Source organism: Coccidioides immitis (genome assembly GCF_000149335.2).
Source record: "Coccidioides immitis RS genomic scaffold supercont3.4, whole genome shotgun sequence".
Classification (NCBI taxonomy): Eukaryota; Fungi; Ascomycota; class Eurotiomycetes; order Onygenales; family Onygenaceae; genus Coccidioides; species Coccidioides immitis.
Window position 1 is genome coordinate 283,227 of NW_004504311.1, and position 16,137 is coordinate 299,363.

The window sequence follows — 16,137 nt, forward strand, 5'->3', positions numbered from 1 at the left end:
TCGAAGTACTGCGGATGGCGTACGGGACATTCCGCTTCGGACGCGCCGACAGAGCATGGAGGGCCGTTCACTGAATCGGCTTCGCGACTTCTCTGTACCTCACAATGTGCTCTGGAACTACTCCGTACCCTGTAACTAGTTGAATGCACCTTCAACAGGCGCCGATTAACTGCTAGCTAGGTAGTGAGCTCTACCTCAGCAAAGCGTTACAATCAACACAGAGTATCTCCAAATGTTCTTGTCCACGCCACCCTTACTAATTCAAAAATTCACAAAGGTCCGGAGCTTGGAGTACGGCGGCCGGGAGAACTCTGTTCAAACCATAGTTACCCAAGAAAGAGAAGCGTCTATGTAGTGGGAATTGTTTCATTTGAGCCGCAAGTTGGGGTTGACCGTTGAGGGGACTCTCAACGGTCAACAGGACCCTCTACGGAGTACGCACCATTGCAGAAAGGACATCACCATCCACCCACAAGGTATCGTTTGCGGACCTTCCACGCCGAATATCTTTATAGTGCCGATTAGCTATATGACTAAATTACCCGATGGCGTTGAGAGCCTCTCTTGGCCACCGTCAGCGGACGCAAAATAAAACTTTGGAAATTTGAAATTTGATCAAACTTCGTAGAGCAAAGCTTCTGCGTTTGACATAAAACAAACACTCAATATTTGGGCTTGCCGAACGGGGTACGGAGTCGGTGCTGCGTACGGGGAATCGCGATTAATAATTCACAGAGCTCGAATCCTTCTTCCAAGAAAGAGATTACTTGGGTGCTTGGAGCTGACTGGCTAATCAATGATGGCCACAAATTCTAGATCAGTCTGGATCATCATCTCTTACATGAAAAATGAATGAACTTCTTGTTCCAGCTTTCTCCCCTGAGGGCCATATGCTGGGTGCTCACCCTGCATTGCAGGCCGTCACTAATTATAGTGCATACATACCCCGTACGGAGTACGGAGTATGGAGTACACGGTGAGTATCCTCGCCACCTCAAAGCTTTGAAACCGGAAACTTTGTTGCCTGGTCAGCCCATTCTAGAATCGACCAATGTCGCACTCTCAGTTTCGCTTCATCGAGTGAGATTTCAAATCATCGTTCTGGAAGCCAGCGCGATTTGACTTAGAGTTCTACGGGTCAAGCCTAAAAGTCCCAGGGCGCAAATTATTCCTACAACTGCTCCTGACGGAGTAATCCATCAGCACTTCCCTCGTTTGGATCAGAAGAAATGAATATAGAACTCAAGGCAATATCTCGGATAAAAAATTTATTCCACGGAACAGAAATACCCGGTCGGATAAATTGCTCTTTCCTCCCGGTCGCCGCACAATACCGGCTCTTAACTGATGGGTTTTCGTTGGAGACGGCATCTAGGCTTGCCGACATTCGAAGCGATCAATTTGGGACCGTGGATGCTTTGCTTTAAACCCAAACTTCCTATATCTAGCATCAAAAATCCCTCCGTATGTGTACTCGCTGAGGCGCAAGGTCGGATATATAAAGACGGATATAGTGAATGTGTCATGGCCTGTATTAAAGAAAACGCGCCTTCACAAATGCAGGAAACTATGCGGTGGAATAACCGACAGGAGCTATGCGTAATAGTTCCTTAGTGATGAGCAATGCAGAAGCTAGGTAACCTGGTCTCATGAATTTTCTGACTGAACAGTTTGCTGTAGGCCCGTCAGCCGTAACCCGAAACAGGAAATAGCGAATATACTTACCACCAACCAATCCATACCTTCGTCAATGCCTTTACCATCAATAGCAGAACAAGCAACTATACTCCAATTCCTGTCTCTCAGTTCACCCAACTTCAACGCCTCTGAAATTTCTCCAGCGCCCTTGGCACCTGGTTGATCCTGCTTGTTTGCAAAAACCAAAAGGGCCGCGTCACGGAGTTCCTCTTCATTTAACATTGCTGCTAGCTCATCTGACGCTGTGCCTAGTCGCTCAATATCTGTCGAGTCAATGACGAATATAACGGCGGCTGTATTGGCGTAGTAGCATCGCCAGTAGGGGCGTATCGACGTTTGTCCTCCGAGATCCTATATGAGACACAAGTTAGCCTTTGATTACCTCAATATTCCAGCCTCAAGCTTTAATGGAATTGCCTAAATGGCGGAGATCACATACCCAAACGTTGAGATTGAGATTCTTATATGTGACAGATTCGACATTGAATCCGATTGTAGGTATCGTGGTTACAACCTCGCCAATCTAAAATAATTCATAGCTTCTGTCAATACTATACGGCTGCCTGTTGCTCAGCTTCAAAATGCAGTCTTGTGAATCTACCTTGAGGCGATAGAGAAGTGTCGTCTTCCCAGCATTGTCCTAGTTTCTTTGTAAGCACCCTTTGCTCTCGGCTTCTCGGGGAAGAGTGCATGTATCGTACAAGTCCCAGAATCAAGATACGTATTTCTTTCTTCGCCCACCATCCAAAGGACAAGAGTCTGGAGAGCGATCCACCCATCGTTGGACGTTGTGCAGCGAGAACTATAGGAAGGCCGGCGGGCTCGCACCGAAAATGACAGGTGTTTCTTAGACAGTCCAACGAAACGTTGAGAATTCTTCTATTAGTCCACGCCGTTAGCTTTCCAGGTTAGAAAATCGCACGCTGCGCAGGCTACTATGTATCGGGTTTTTGGGGCAGAGGACGGTTTAGGGGTACATTCAACACGCCGGTCGGTGACGGCAGGATATCCCTAAGGTGCGGATGAAAGTCGGAGCCCTAAAGGAAAGCGTCAAAAGTGTTGCCAGATTGTAATAGCAGGAGTGATATGAGAGTGAAGGTTGGCCTGGAGCTAGTTTGTATAGTTTTCTGTCTTTTTCGGAAGATGCCGAATGATACTTTGCAGGAAGCTGGACCAAAGCTTCTTGCTGGATGCCGCACCAATCAAGATGGTTCTACCGACCTTTGTCTCGACGTTGTTTGCCAATGGGACCTCGTTCACTTTCAAGCCCATTCACTCTACATCTCCTTGAACTTTCCGTGCCACAGTAGTGATTCTGGATTTTATTCTCATTTTGCATAGCATTGCAAGAGTCTCACTGTTTATCTCCTACGTCGATTTTCACCTCCATTCCTCCATCCGGTATCGCGCCGGCGTTCGCGGAGGGGTTCTCGAAGATCCGGCTGTTCATCATGGTGGGAAAAAAGTCCGGGAAGGCCATCCTGAAGGAGGAAGGTTAGATTATAGCCTACCCTGGATCAATGACGTTGGAACTGACTCCTTATTCCGCAGGCCTGGAGCGGACTGATAATAATATGGAGCTTACGAGCTGGCCGCAGGTCGTCGCCATCAACCAGAAGAATTACTATACGTGAGACTTACCCGGAATGGCAGCAGTATGATTGCTGTGGACTCTCTAAGTAAAAGCTGCGGCTAAAACATAATGATGCTGATTCTCCTCTCCTATTTTAGGGAATACCTGAAACGAGACGACCAGATCCTCGCTTATCGTCTACAAAATGAAGCGGCGAGAGATCGGATGGCAAAAAATGCTAAAGATCGGGATAGAGCCCTCGCGATCAAAAATGAAGTACCACTCCCTGAGCCAGAAACCGAAGCCGACGGGGATACCACGATGGTCGATGCGAGCGGAGAGAAGGTGCAGGAAGTAGCAGGATCCAAGACGATCGTGATCCATGTTGGGAGCCAGAATTTGCGAATTGGTCTCGCAAGTGACGCCTTGCCAAAAACCGTCCCAATGGCTATAGCGCGAAAAGCAGAGGAGAACGAAGCGGAACAAGATGGTGGAGAGCCCAAGCCAAAGAGGTTGAAGTTAGATGATGGTCTACCTATGGAACCTGAAAAAATGTTCGGACCTGAGGTAAGGATAGCCAGAAGCTACGGACTTATTGATTAGCTTTGTTGACATATGCTCGTACAGTTTGCTTCGAAGTACACAACGATGTGCGCGGAATTGAAGGCGCATATGCGCGCCAACAAGAGGAGAACACTTCCAAACTCAAAAGAGATGGTTGTCAACTACAACCGAAGAACGCCTCCAGAAACGATCTCGGAGCACAATGACCCTATGAGGATTGAATGGACTACAGTTGGGCCAAATGATGCACCTGAATATATTGTCGGAGAGGCCGCCTTGAGAATTCCAGACTATTCCCAGCCTAGATATAAACTCTTCTGGCCAATTCAGAGTGGATGGTGTAATGAGAGAGATTACGATGACAAAAATATGTTGTTCTTGGATATTTCTCTTATCATGGAAGACGCTATTAAAACTCAGCTAGGTCTCACGCGCAAGAAAGATTGGGCCCAATATTCATGCGTTTTCGTTATACCGGATCTTTACGAGAAGGCGTACGTCACGCAAATCCTTGACATGTTAATGCGTGAATTTGGCTTTGGTCGAGTTTGTTTTGTGCAAGAAAGTCTCGCGGGCACGTTTGGTGCCGGATATACGGCTGCTTGTGTGGTTGATATCGGAGCACAAAAGACTTCCATCTGCTGCGTGGAAGAAGGAATGTGTATCGAAAATTCCCGTGTTAATCTCAAGTATGGCGGAGCAGACGTCACTGACACATTTATCAAAATGATGCTTTTCGACCATTTTCCATATGACGAGATCAACTTGAACCGACGATACGACTTCTTACTGGCCGAGGAGCTCAAAAGAAATGTCTGTACATTGAATGAAACGAATGTTTCCGTTCAAGTATTTGACTTCCATCTCCGAGCTTCAGGGCAGGACACGCGGAAGTACACGTTCAAGGCTTATGATGAAGTTATACTAGCACCAATGGGGTGGTTCCAGCCCGAAATCTTTGATCTCTCCAATAAGTTAAAAGGAAGGAGAAAACTTATTGCCCGAACATACGACCTCTATGATGGACAGCCGAATGATCCCGTGTCCGCAGCTCAGACAGCAATCCTCACAGCCATTGCTCCACCTCTTCCAACTACTAACAGCGACCTCTCACTGAATGGGAGCTCAAACGCGCCCGCAGATGTCCAATCTACACCAGCTAGGTTTCAACATAGCAACCCTCTAAACCGCCTCCAGGATCTTGAAGCGACCCCACGCTCATCGGCGGCAGCTTCGCCAGCTCCAGAAGTCGCTGCAACTCCTCAGGGGGGCACGTCGACACCTATCCCTACGGGGCAAAGTACAGCTGAGGTGAACCCCACCCGACGGCCAACCGTCGATGAAAGGGACGATATTTTACCTATTTTCCCTCTTGATGATGCCATTTTCACCTCGATTACTCATGCGTCGCGCCTTGACAACCGACGGTTTACTGACTTCCTGGGAGGAATATTGGTTATCGGGGGTGGAAGCCTTATCTCGGGATTCCATTCATTCCTGGAGGAACGGTTGCAAGCCAAGCATCCGGAGCATTCCAACTCCGTCCTTGTTGGAGCACCCCCGCGAGAACTTGATCCCCAGGTCGTTGCATGGAAAGGGGCCAGCGTTTTCGGAAAACTTAACGCCACGAATGACAGCTGGATTGGCAGCCTGGAATATGATCGCCTTGGCAGTCGAGTAATGACTTATAAGTGCATGTGGAACTGGTGATAGGTCTGTAATATTGATCTGCTTTAACTAGATTATTATTGTTAAGAATGTCATGCTCAAAGCTTCTGGACACCAGTCCTTGCACGCCGGAGCCGTCCACCCGGTCACCAGTGGGACAAGGAACAATTTATTTCCGGCACCGCTCTCTCGTGAATTGCGTTAAACTCCTTTTGGGATAGTCACTATAAGCGGTATAACGAGGCAAAATATCTGGGATCAACGGCCAGCGACCACAGTAAAGCTCGACGACAAACTGCGATCGGCCAGTAATCGCTTCGTCCTCCGTCCCCATTAGATTTTCGACCTCCTTGCCTAGAGCCTGGTTGAACGAAGCTACATAATTTTTGACCTTTATTTTTATCTTCGGCGGTAGCTCTCGGCACCTTTGTCTGCGAATTACTTCGTCCTTGATCCTTCCCCTCGGCCACAAGAGCTTGAACTTAATTGCGCTCGTTGCCTTGTGCTCTTCTTCACATTACAAGTCGGCTTCCGCGACCGCACAATGTCAAAGTCAAAGAACAGCGGCCCCGGGGGCTATCATCAAGAATATATCACTTCACTTCGCTATCGCAATGATCTTCCCGTCCCTGATATGCCTCCTAAATTCCTGGAGGTCCCGCATGAGGGTCTAGAGCACTTCCTCAGTCCCGGGTTTGTAGCGAATATGGTGCGTCGCGAGGAGCTAAATATTGATGTTGATGCAGAAGGAGGAATGCCTATTGACCTGGTCGGAATTCCGGGTTTACACTTGGGTGATGAAAGTGGTAAGATACTGCTTTGGCCGCCTCCTTATACTTTTTACATCAATTTTAACGTATTCCTCTCAACTAGCTATCATGGCTCCGGAGAACCCCCCTCTCCTTGACCCAGCTGATCTGCCTCTACTTATGACCCCTGACCAATTGAGGAACCCAGCCCCAAGGAATGCGAATGTGAGCTTTCTTCGCAGAACTCAATATATCGCCACAGCAGGATCTGGACGGAGTGTGGATTCGAGGATTGCGCCGGGAGGATCCAAGCACAAAGTGCAGAAACCGAAACCATCGCGAGACGACCCGTCGCACATCAAAAAGTATATTATTAAAGGATTTGACATCGCATATCCAAAGAGTAAGCATACAGGAGAGGATACAGAATCACAGATTAGAGGCTTGCCTGCCACTAAGGCGGAGCTCGATGCCTGGGCAAATCTCGTGCATCCAGATAATCCAAACTTAAAGCCAGTGGGACTCTTCCCTATTATTCCAGATCTTGACGGCTTTCCGGACCCTGGTGGCTTCTTACAATTTAAATTCGATAAAGCCCCGGTTCAAGCTTCCGCAGGGAAGCGTGATGACCGTATGGATGTTGCAATCCTGCTCCCATCAGCCCCAGAAGAAAGAGTTTGTCAAGAACATGCTTCAAAAACGGCCCTCCACAAAGCCAACCCGAGTCTTTACCCCGACCCTGGACCGATTCCTTGGGATTATGATCTTTTCCTGGCTGAAAAAGAGGGCTCAGCGAAGAAAATAAAGAATAGTCTGAGCCTCTCAAACCCCAACAGAGATGATGCTGATAACTACACCCACGAGGGACCAGACGGAACCAAATACCACCGATACGACCGTCTTCGCACTTACGCGACTAGTACACAGGTCCTAAACACCGACCAAAAGTACAAAGATATCGGCCTTGTCCTCTTTGATCCAGCACAGGCAACCCAAGACACTCGTCTTACTCAGAAAGCAGCATACTACTACCCAATCTTGGGCAAGACTCGCTTGAAGCCCGAACGTTCCCGCACGATTGCCCAGGCTGGCTTGGCCCCTACTCGCGCAAAAGCAAAGGAAGAGCAAGTGCATCAAATCCAGGTTTCGGTTCGTGACCCGAACCCAGATGAAACGTACAAGAGAGCCAGCCATCGGGCGCAAGTAGATTCGAAGTTTGCAAAGAATATGCCTTCTCCGCCAGCCTCCGCTGAGGAGGTGATCAAAGACGATATTGATGCAGAAGGTGATGAGGTTCACTCGCCGTAATCGGTCGTTAAATTCTCTTTTTTGTCTGTGGAATGACAGCATTGATCTCCTTCCAAGAGCTTTTCTTTCACTAACTTTTCTCCATCGAATTCCGCTGAAGCATTTGATCTGGGGAGGCATTTTCATGTGGCCTTTTTCGTACTTATCTAGATAATTGGCGTTATTTCCTTTCATTTTTCAGCAGGAAGTCGTACCGAAATGCGTGTACTATTAGTGAAGTCGATTCTCACTGGATTTAGGGATGGGTCTGATTTAAAGGAGAATCAAATATTTATTCCGATGTTTATCTGCTAGTGAGCAGTCCTTTTCCTGCCCGTATTTAAGCAGGCTAAAGTAGAAAGGGACGCTAGCTATATTGAAACCGTGATGAAGCTATAAGTTTCCACGATTCCCCGATTTTGCCAACCTTTCCTTGACTAGATATTCTCACTAAAGTTGCTATTATCCTGAGAAGAGCCGTCACGAGCCCTATCATTTGTGCCAGAAGAGACTTCCTGACTAGTCATCTGCGTCGCCTCCGAACGGCCGGCGGGATTCTGCCCATGGATGGTATCGCCGAAAGTGATCGGGCGACCAGCGGTAGCCTCATTTAAGAGGGATCCCAAGCGGGCCTCCCGTCTCTGTAGCCTCTCCGCCCTATCTCTTTCGAGCCTGACGACCTCCACGACGCGCCTGACAACCCTAGAAATGCACAAAACAAATATAGCCCCTAACACAACCGTCTTAGAGATGTACTCTCTATCCATAAAACTGGGATTAACAAAGCCTCGGCCCTGGTTCATATAATGCTGAGCTCGTGAATGGTGTTGTTGTCCTTCCTGGGCAGCTGAGGGTGGAGAAGAAGATTGGTAGGTATAAGTAAAGGAAAAAGCAAAGGGTAGAATAGAAAACGAAATGCTAGAAGGACCGGGGAAAGAGTCGCTCCCTTTAGTGGCGAATTTGTAGATCAAAAGCAGCAAGACAGGGACGAAGAGAGTGCCAAGGACTACTTGCAGAGTCGCTACAAGGGATGAGGATACGGGGCGAAAAGCGGAAAGGAAGAGATCGGCCCGGGGGATAGTGTAAGGAGACTTTAAGGCCCTGGATGGTGGCATTTGTTAGCCAAAATCATTCAGCCCAAATCAAGTGCGGTGGCAATGCTTCCAAAGCCTTCGCGACAGGACAGGAACATATCCTTACCATTCTCCAGATTCGAGCTTTTTGATCCACCTGGTAATAATCTTGAGTCTGTCTCTCGCAGTAGTAACTGGAAGAAGGGTATATCGATCCTCCTCAGGTCTCGGGAGAACGTTGGCAAACCAGTAAGAAAAAGTTCGCAAATCCGGCGGAGGTGGTCCATATAACTTGTAAATTCGATCATCAAGCCAGGTTGCTTTGCTTGCCCGGCATTTAGCAACATACGTTAATCCAATTTGGAATAATCGATGGGTGGAGAGACGGTCAATTTCGTCTTTGGGGTCATGCTCCACGGGCACTGGCAGCCCAGTCTCGGATGCCTCATAGGCTTCTTCTTGTGCGATCGACACGTCTTCAACGCGTTCTATCTTTCCCACGGCATAGCCATCAACGACGGTGCTTTCCAGCACCTTGAATCGATACTTACCCGTAGAGCGTATGATACATCTTCCATCCGGAAGTGGGCTAAACCGATCTATTTCAACCAGTGTCCCATATTCCAGAAACGGTGCGTCATCTGCGACATCGTCTTGCGTTGATGCCGTACTCTTTGGCGCCACTATGCCAAACCTGCGATTTCCACTCTCCATAACACGGCGAATCATCAGTCGGTACCGAGGCTCGAACACGTAGAGGAAAGTTCGTGTAGATGGGTAAGCAAGGGTGCAGATAAACAGTGGCACATTTGTCTCATCAAGTTCTCCGTTTCCGTCTACCTTCAATGCTTCTCTCCGTTCTGCTAACTGCTCAGGGAAGAAAGATGAGATTAGCCCGTCAAGACGCAAGTTCACTGGGCTTGAGTGTAAATAGCCAGATAGCTTCCTGCGACAAACAGGGCACAGGTCTGAATGGTTCAGTATTCGCGCCAGGCACAGGCGACAGAAGCTATGACCGCATGGAGTCGTACACGGGTCAACCATGAGGGCCAAGCATATGTGACAGTCCAGCTCATTTTTAATAGATCGCTGCACGTCCCGGAAAACCTCCAACTCGAACTGGTCCAGCGACGAGACGGGTTCAACCTCGGAGACATACGTGATATTTGCATCATATGGTAATTGGCCCTGCCCTGCGAGTCTGTACATCGCAGCAAACGTGCTCCCGTTGGCAGAGGACAGCGGCAGGGCTTGATCGTCAAGTTTCAGCCCCAGACTTGTAGGGTCAACGGTTTCGACTGCAAATGCCGTATCATGGCTTGAAACGGTGTTGCTTAAGAACAGTTTATTCATTCGTCCCGCAAGGTTCTCGATGACTTTGTCTAGGGCCACAACAAGACCGCAATCAGCCAATGAATGCTCTGCCCTACATTCCATTGGGTTTGTCTCCAGGCCACCAGTTTTCTTGAGTGTACAGTAAAAGCCTTGCTCTCGCTCTTTGTTAATGGGATAAGTGATATGCTTCCTGGTATGAGAGGGAGGTAAACATCCTTGACAGACGGTCTCCTGGCAAGGTAGCCTCACGGGGGATTTCAACAGGTGAGAGCACAGCCTGCATTGGATCAGGCGAATAATTTCTCGAAGCTCATTGACCGAGGGTGTCGTATTATCCAAATTCCTATTGCTTGCCATGCTTTCCGCCAACAAATGAGAAAGGATCTGGGGAATCTCCTGAAACCTGGAAATGAGAAAGAACAGAGCCACAGCATATGTCAGCAAAATGCTGATAGAAACAGGTGCTTAACCAGTGCGAGACTGGACATCAGGGACGCTTGGTGACATGTTGATTGTTTCCAACCGGCACTGACGTTTGCAAACATTTCAATTCATCTGTTGAGCTACGAGATGAGTGCCTGATCACGTGCAGAGAGACAGAAGACAGCGCGGAGCAACATCAGCGCATCACCATATTGTAGTTAGTAGTTCGATAGTATGGAGTAACTAATCAGGGGTAGCTTTGCCCTGTTTGTAGGTAATTTCCTGGCTGTCATGCTAAAGTACCATCTACTTTTTTAAGGATACTCACTAGGGAGGCTTGTAGAGAAGTAACTACGTATGAATAGTGCAGTTTGTTTGCGAAAATGTTCCTTAAAGTACGGAGTACTGGGTTGGTGAACAATATCGTCCTCAGCGGATGTTGGTTAGTTAATTGCGTATACGCGTTCATGGATGGCAGCATGACCGGCTTAGAATCAAGAACAAGCCGCTATTTTTGAGTGACTATGATGTCGCCTTGGGAACCTGCGAATGTCGGCCGGGCTGATCCGCCCGTTGGTCCAATGCCTTGAGCTGCGATCTGATGGATGCATCACGTGTTGAGAATTCACGCCTGGGTGAGGTCGCATCCCATCGCAGCCAGATCTTCCCTCCAGTTCAACAAGAGTATCAGCTTCATTCACCTCTCACTCCATTCGCTAGCACATTAATCTGTTGAGGATCTCTTCCATTTTGACTCTTACTTCAGATAACTGCGATCTCCACAACTACCATCTTTTATTCACAATCCCCCACCAGCATCCTCTCTTCCCCTCATTATATCATTGACTAGCAGCCTTGTCTCTCGATTTCGGGCCGAATCATCCACCCAAACCCTGCCGGTTCTTGGTAGCTCCAATGCGACACCACAGTGCTTCCGCCAGATAACCGCGACACCGGGGTTTCTGGATGGAGACCCATGGCTGCAACGTACAATCGTACTTCCTCCGCTACGCCGACTCAGAACCGGGCCTTGGGCGACAGGCGGCCTTCCTCTAGCGTGGGCGATGGCTCGACAGATGGGAGCTGGCATGACGATGTATCCGGATCTCAGCGAAATGCCTACCCGCGGTCTGTCGGGAGTACCACCAGTGCTCCACAGGTTTCCCTCGCTCCCTCCAGCATCCGACCCGGGAGCTTCAGTTCGGAATTAAGAGTCCCAAGCGTATCGAGAAGTGCGACTCCAAAACCGGATTCCGTGTATAACTACCGAAGCAACGGCGCAGCCGACGATGGAGAGCCTGCCACCTCAGAACAACGACAAGCCATCATTCGCGGAAAGCTGGAGAAAGAGCTCAAAATCAGGAATGGGACGGAGAACATGCTGGAGGCGCTCTTGGCAAAGAATCTGAAGCAGACAAAAGAACAAAGACTACGGGTCGAATCTGAGCTGAGTTCATCAAATCGCAAAATTGCACAGCTTCAACACGAGCTCGAGGAGGAACTACAGAGAGCGCACACTCCCGATCCATTGACTTTCAACCGCCCATCGAGCCTATTCGGCGTGCCAGTAGGCCGATCCCCTTCGCGAGCTACTCAAACCACTGGCGACACCTTCGACGACGACGAGGAGGATGATGTCAGTGAGAGCGAGTCGCCCACGTTCGTCCTTGCTGAGACTCTTCAAGAGCTGGAGGTTGAGGGGATGTCACCAGGATATTACGTTGAAAGGGCAAATAACCTTGTGGAACTTTTCAAGCGCCATCCGACTTTGAAGTATGATTTGAAATGGTCTGTTTTTGGCCTGCGGATTCAGGTGATGTTGTTGAGCGATAGTCGCCAAGTCGTGGCAGCTGGCTACAGACTAACACGCTACGCAATTGCTGATCGACACTCCATCCAGATAATCAGATCGTTTAATACAGATGCGCTGGCAATCTGTTCGCTGGTCAAGGAGTCAAAGGCCAGCATGGAGCGCGAGCAGGCGCTGAAATTCATTCGTGCCTTCCTGGATGTTAAAGATGGGGTTTATGAAATATCACGGGCTGTCGTCCGCACGCTGGTATCTCTTGCAGAGCATAGGGACGATCGCCTGAGGAGTATATGCATTATGACCTTGGCTGAGATACTAGTAAAAGATCCTGGGCTACTCGCTTCTGCCGGTGGAATTGGGGTGTTAAACGATGCATTGTGCGATGGTAGCTTTGCTGCATCCGATACTTTGGCCGCAAGCTTCATCCACGCACTGGATTCTCCCAGCACTAGGCAGTACCTTAGATCAGGATCGGAACTGGATGGGGTGTTTGCTACCTTTACTGAGCCCATGTCTGAAGCTGAAAGAAGCACCAGACTTAATGCCTCTGCGAAGGCAATTTCCACTATGTTGAAGACTTGGCCAGGACTCCTGACGCTGGCTCAGAATAAATTCATGCCTCTCAGATCTCTGATGGACTCCTTGGAATGCCCAGAAGCTTCGGTACGACACGTAATTCTTGAACTTCTCTTCGACGCTTTACGGATCAAACCTCCTTCATGGTCTTCATCTTTCCTTGCTGGTCGGCGATTAACCACATACGGCAGAGCTGGGGTTGCGAGTGTAAGGGGCTCCGAGCAGGACTTCAAATTTCACACATTCTATGAGCCGGAAGATGGCGTATTTGACCTCACTGCGCATTTTGCATCCTTAGTCCTTGCAATGTTGATCGAAGCTGGCTTGATCAAGGTAACCTCCCCGTCACAGAATAAATGCAAAAATTTTGCCGTTTGAAAGCGCTAACTCTGTTTTGCCCTAGTCCCTAGCTGTCTTGGTTGAAGATGAGCAGGACATAGGCCTTAAACGGAAAGGCATATTGCTCCTAGCAGAGGTGCTAAAGCGTGCTTACCGCTCCCTACCGCAATCGGTATGCGCGCATCTCCAGGTCCTCCCTGACAATGTACCTTCACGAATGGCGAACGATATGTATGTTCATCGTGTATCCGCCTCGACTATTTATCAAATGGAGAGCATCAATCGTACGATGACACGATCAACCTGGATGTCATCTGGGCCTGGGAAATACAACCCAGAAGCGGATATATCGGCTTCCTTTCTCAATGCAGAACAAGGGAAGCCGAAACTAAGCCCAACCATGGATGAAGCTCAGTTCCGAACAGCCATTATGAGCACACATGTACTGAACTCTGTGAATTTTATGAAGTGGAAATGGGATTTGATCCACAACATCATTGAAGGCCCGCTGACCAACCCAAAACGTCTTGACGAAGCTATTAAGGGATCCAAATTCATGAAACGCCTTGTAGGCTTTTATCGTCCCTTCAAGTATAGATTCTCAATGATCCGCAACACCAAGCCAAATCAGCGCTACGTTAGGACCGGCTGTGCCTTAATGCGAACATTGATCCAGACTCCTGAAGGGTCAAAGTATCTCGCAGAGAATAAATTATTAAGGCAAATCGCGGAATGCCTAGCTCAAGTGGATCGAACGAGCGGCCTGACTTCCTCTTCACCTGTTTTCTCTCGGAATCAGATGATGGATACCCTAAGCTGGGGTTATTTTGCAATGTTGGGCACTTTAAGCAGCGATCCGAATGGGCTCCATATGATGGAAAGATGGCATATGCTCAATATGTTCTATCACATAGTTGAGTTGAACGATCGGAGTGACCTCGTACAAGCAATACTTGCCAATATGGATTTCACACTAGACAGCCAGCTTCGGTTAATGCTACTCAAAGCCTTGACAATTGGCACGAAAGATATTCGCATCTTCGCAACGCGGGTTTTGCGCAAGTATGTTGTGGGTGGCGTGGAGCTTACGCCGGCTGTGGAATGGATTATTATGCTTCTTATCTCCCAACTCTACGATCCTGATGTTGCCGTATGTCAGATCGCGATGAAAGTTCTTGAAGAGGCTTGTAACCAGAGAGATCTGCTCGAGTATGTGGTCCAATGTCGCCCATCTCTTGACCATCTCGGCGAAATTGGGGCATCTTTATTGCTTCGATTCCTTTCATCTTCTGTCGGGTACCATTACTTAGATGGCCTCGACTTTGTCCATCAAGAGATGGATGACTGGTTTCTCGGCAGAAATGACGCATATGTTGGCTTGGTTGAAGCATCACTATGCCGAGCGTATCTTGATCAGCCCCGTCGGAACAGCTCAGTCATTGAGGATCTCGTAGATATGCACGATACGGGCAGGGCGCCACCACACTTTTATAGAGAACTGGCTCGCACTAAAGAAGGTTGCAGACTGTTGGCTGATTCTGGTCAGTTTGACGAGTTCGTGGTTACAATTCAAGACTACGATATACAGGAAGAAGACCCCGAGGTGCTGCAGAGGGTCAAGGGGGCATTGTGGGCTGTTGGACACCTTGGGTCGATGGAACTTAGTGCCCAATTCTTCGAAGGAAGCCCTGTTTTTCAACTAATCATCAAGATTGCGGAGCATGCAGCTGTGCTGACTATGAGGGGTACAGCTTTCTTTGTGCTGGGCCTTATCTCGACTAGTAGACATGGGCTTGAGATGCTCATTGAAGCTGGATGGGATGCTCCAGTGGACTACAAGGGTCAGTCTCTGGGTTCATGTATGCCTATCAATCTGGAAAGGATGTATAAGGTGCGTTATTCCGACGTTGATGGACTCCGAAAACGTTGAGTAATGGGTTATTAATTGATGTCAGATTTCCTTTGGCCCCGTTGGATCCAATTCCAAGGTGAACGGGACAGCAAACCAGAGATACAAATCCGCTGTGACCGATTCGGATCCGATTAACCAAAAAATCTTGAACCTTCTCGTGGATATGGGAAATACGGTCCTTTCAAAGCGGGCGGCTGCCGACCTACAGAGGTGAGACGAAGTTATTGATAACCACATCCTCATTTTTAAACATTTTGCTAATTGAGTTCAAAATAGCATCAAAACAAAACATCCAGATCACTTTCGGCAAACACAGCTTTTTCGAAACACCTTAGTTATCCTTGAAAGCCATCATTTTCGACTCCCCGCCCGCCGTTTTGCGCTAGACCTCTTCGATAAGAGCGTGATGGGGCGAATTGTTTTAGAAGATGATTTAGAACTCGATTCGGACAGTCTCGCATCGGACTAGACTTCTTCACTGCCATTTTGCCATATTCGTCTTTACGTATGTATTTTATTTGAGGGTTCACGTCATTGTTGCATGCACGTCTTTTTTGTAACGATGATTTTCAGGTCGTCAGATCAGATTTCTTCTGGTTGCTTGTATCTATTGTACCTTAGCCCTGGCGGTTTGGCGTTTGGTGGCTTTTCGCGGGGATTGTGGCCTTGGAGTGATCAAGGGATGGAATGGTGTGATGTATGAAGCCTACGGAAACGATAACGTTATTTATGCATGCCTTCTCCGGGATGAGGGATGGGTCCTTCAAGGATTTTGAGGAGTCGATCAGAGGGATATCTTTCATGGCTCCTGAATACTTCCCGCTGTGTCACTGGACAGATTTGATGCGCTATAGACCAAATCTTTGTCAACTGATGAATGTAGTTAACACCATCCTTCCATTGGAAGGCTCTTGAGTAAAGAATCATGAGTTGCGCCACCGTTTCAGTGTCGTAGGTTTGAAGAACTCTAAAATGAAGTCACTAACTCCGGAGTACGGAGGTGGGCTTGGGCCATTCGCTTCCTCTGGTACGGCCATCGGCGCTCGCCGACAGCTCATCAGTGCCCATGCTTGCCCCTTTTCCACCCTCCCGCGCGCCGTGCTCCGAATTAATACCTTGTGACACGATAG

General features: G+C 48.5%; 5 protein-coding genes across 5 annotated transcripts; 3 read left to right on the plus strand and 2 right to left on the minus strand.

Moving 5' to 3' along the window:
* Positions 1–1,250: 1,250 nt before the first annotated feature.
* CIMG_04339 (ADP-ribosylation factor-like protein 1) lies at positions 1,251–2,796 on the minus strand. The gene is made up of 6 exons (XM_001244897.2): positions 2,663–2,796; positions 2,400–2,577; positions 2,300–2,338; positions 2,138–2,221; positions 1,726–2,049; positions 1,251–1,674 (listed from the first exon to the last, which is right to left on the minus strand). Exons 2-6 carry the CDS (start codon positions 2,475–2,477, stop codon positions 1,648–1,650), a joined length of 552 nt encoding a protein of 183 aa, XP_001244898.1. The 5' UTR covers positions 2,478–2,577; positions 2,663–2,796; the 3' UTR covers positions 1,251–1,647.
* Positions 2,797–2,984: 188 nt separating this feature from the next.
* On the plus strand, positions 2,985–5,616 carry CIMG_04340 (chromatin remodeling complex subunit). The gene is made up of 4 exons (XM_001244898.2): positions 2,985–3,192; positions 3,250–3,328; positions 3,430–3,838; positions 3,899–5,616. The coding sequence occupies exons 1-4, from the start codon at positions 3,150–3,152 to the stop codon at positions 5,543–5,545; spliced, it is 2,178 nt and encodes a 725-aa protein (XP_001244899.2). The 5' UTR covers positions 2,985–3,149; the 3' UTR covers positions 5,546–5,616.
* Positions 5,617–5,816: 200 nt separating this feature from the next.
* CIMG_04341 (RNA polymerase II-associated factor 1) lies at positions 5,817–8,474 on the plus strand. The gene is made up of 2 exons (XM_001244899.2): positions 5,817–6,309; positions 6,377–8,474. Exons 1-2 carry the CDS (start codon positions 6,048–6,050, stop codon positions 7,558–7,560), a joined length of 1,446 nt encoding a protein of 481 aa, XP_001244900.1. The 5' UTR covers positions 5,817–6,047; the 3' UTR covers positions 7,561–8,474.
* CIMG_04342 (ATP-dependent protease) lies at positions 6,448–10,304 on the minus strand (the record flags this gene model as incomplete). The annotated part of the gene is made up of 2 exons (XM_001244900.2): positions 6,448–8,640; positions 8,740–10,304. The coding sequence occupies 2 exons, from the start codon at positions 10,302–10,304 to the stop codon at positions 7,977–7,979; spliced, it is 2,229 nt and encodes a 742-aa protein (XP_001244901.2). The 3' UTR covers positions 6,448–7,976.
* Positions 10,305–11,087: 783 nt separating this feature from the next.
* On the plus strand, positions 11,088–15,945 carry CIMG_04343 (cytosolic regulator Pianissimo). Its single transcript, XM_001244901.2, has 4 exons — positions 11,088–13,089; positions 13,160–14,986; positions 15,051–15,217; positions 15,284–15,945. Exons 1-4 carry the CDS (start codon positions 11,347–11,349, stop codon positions 15,474–15,476), a joined length of 3,930 nt encoding a protein of 1,309 aa, XP_001244902.2. The 5' UTR covers positions 11,088–11,346; the 3' UTR covers positions 15,477–15,945.
* The last annotated feature ends 192 nt before the right edge of the window (positions 15,946–16,137 follow it).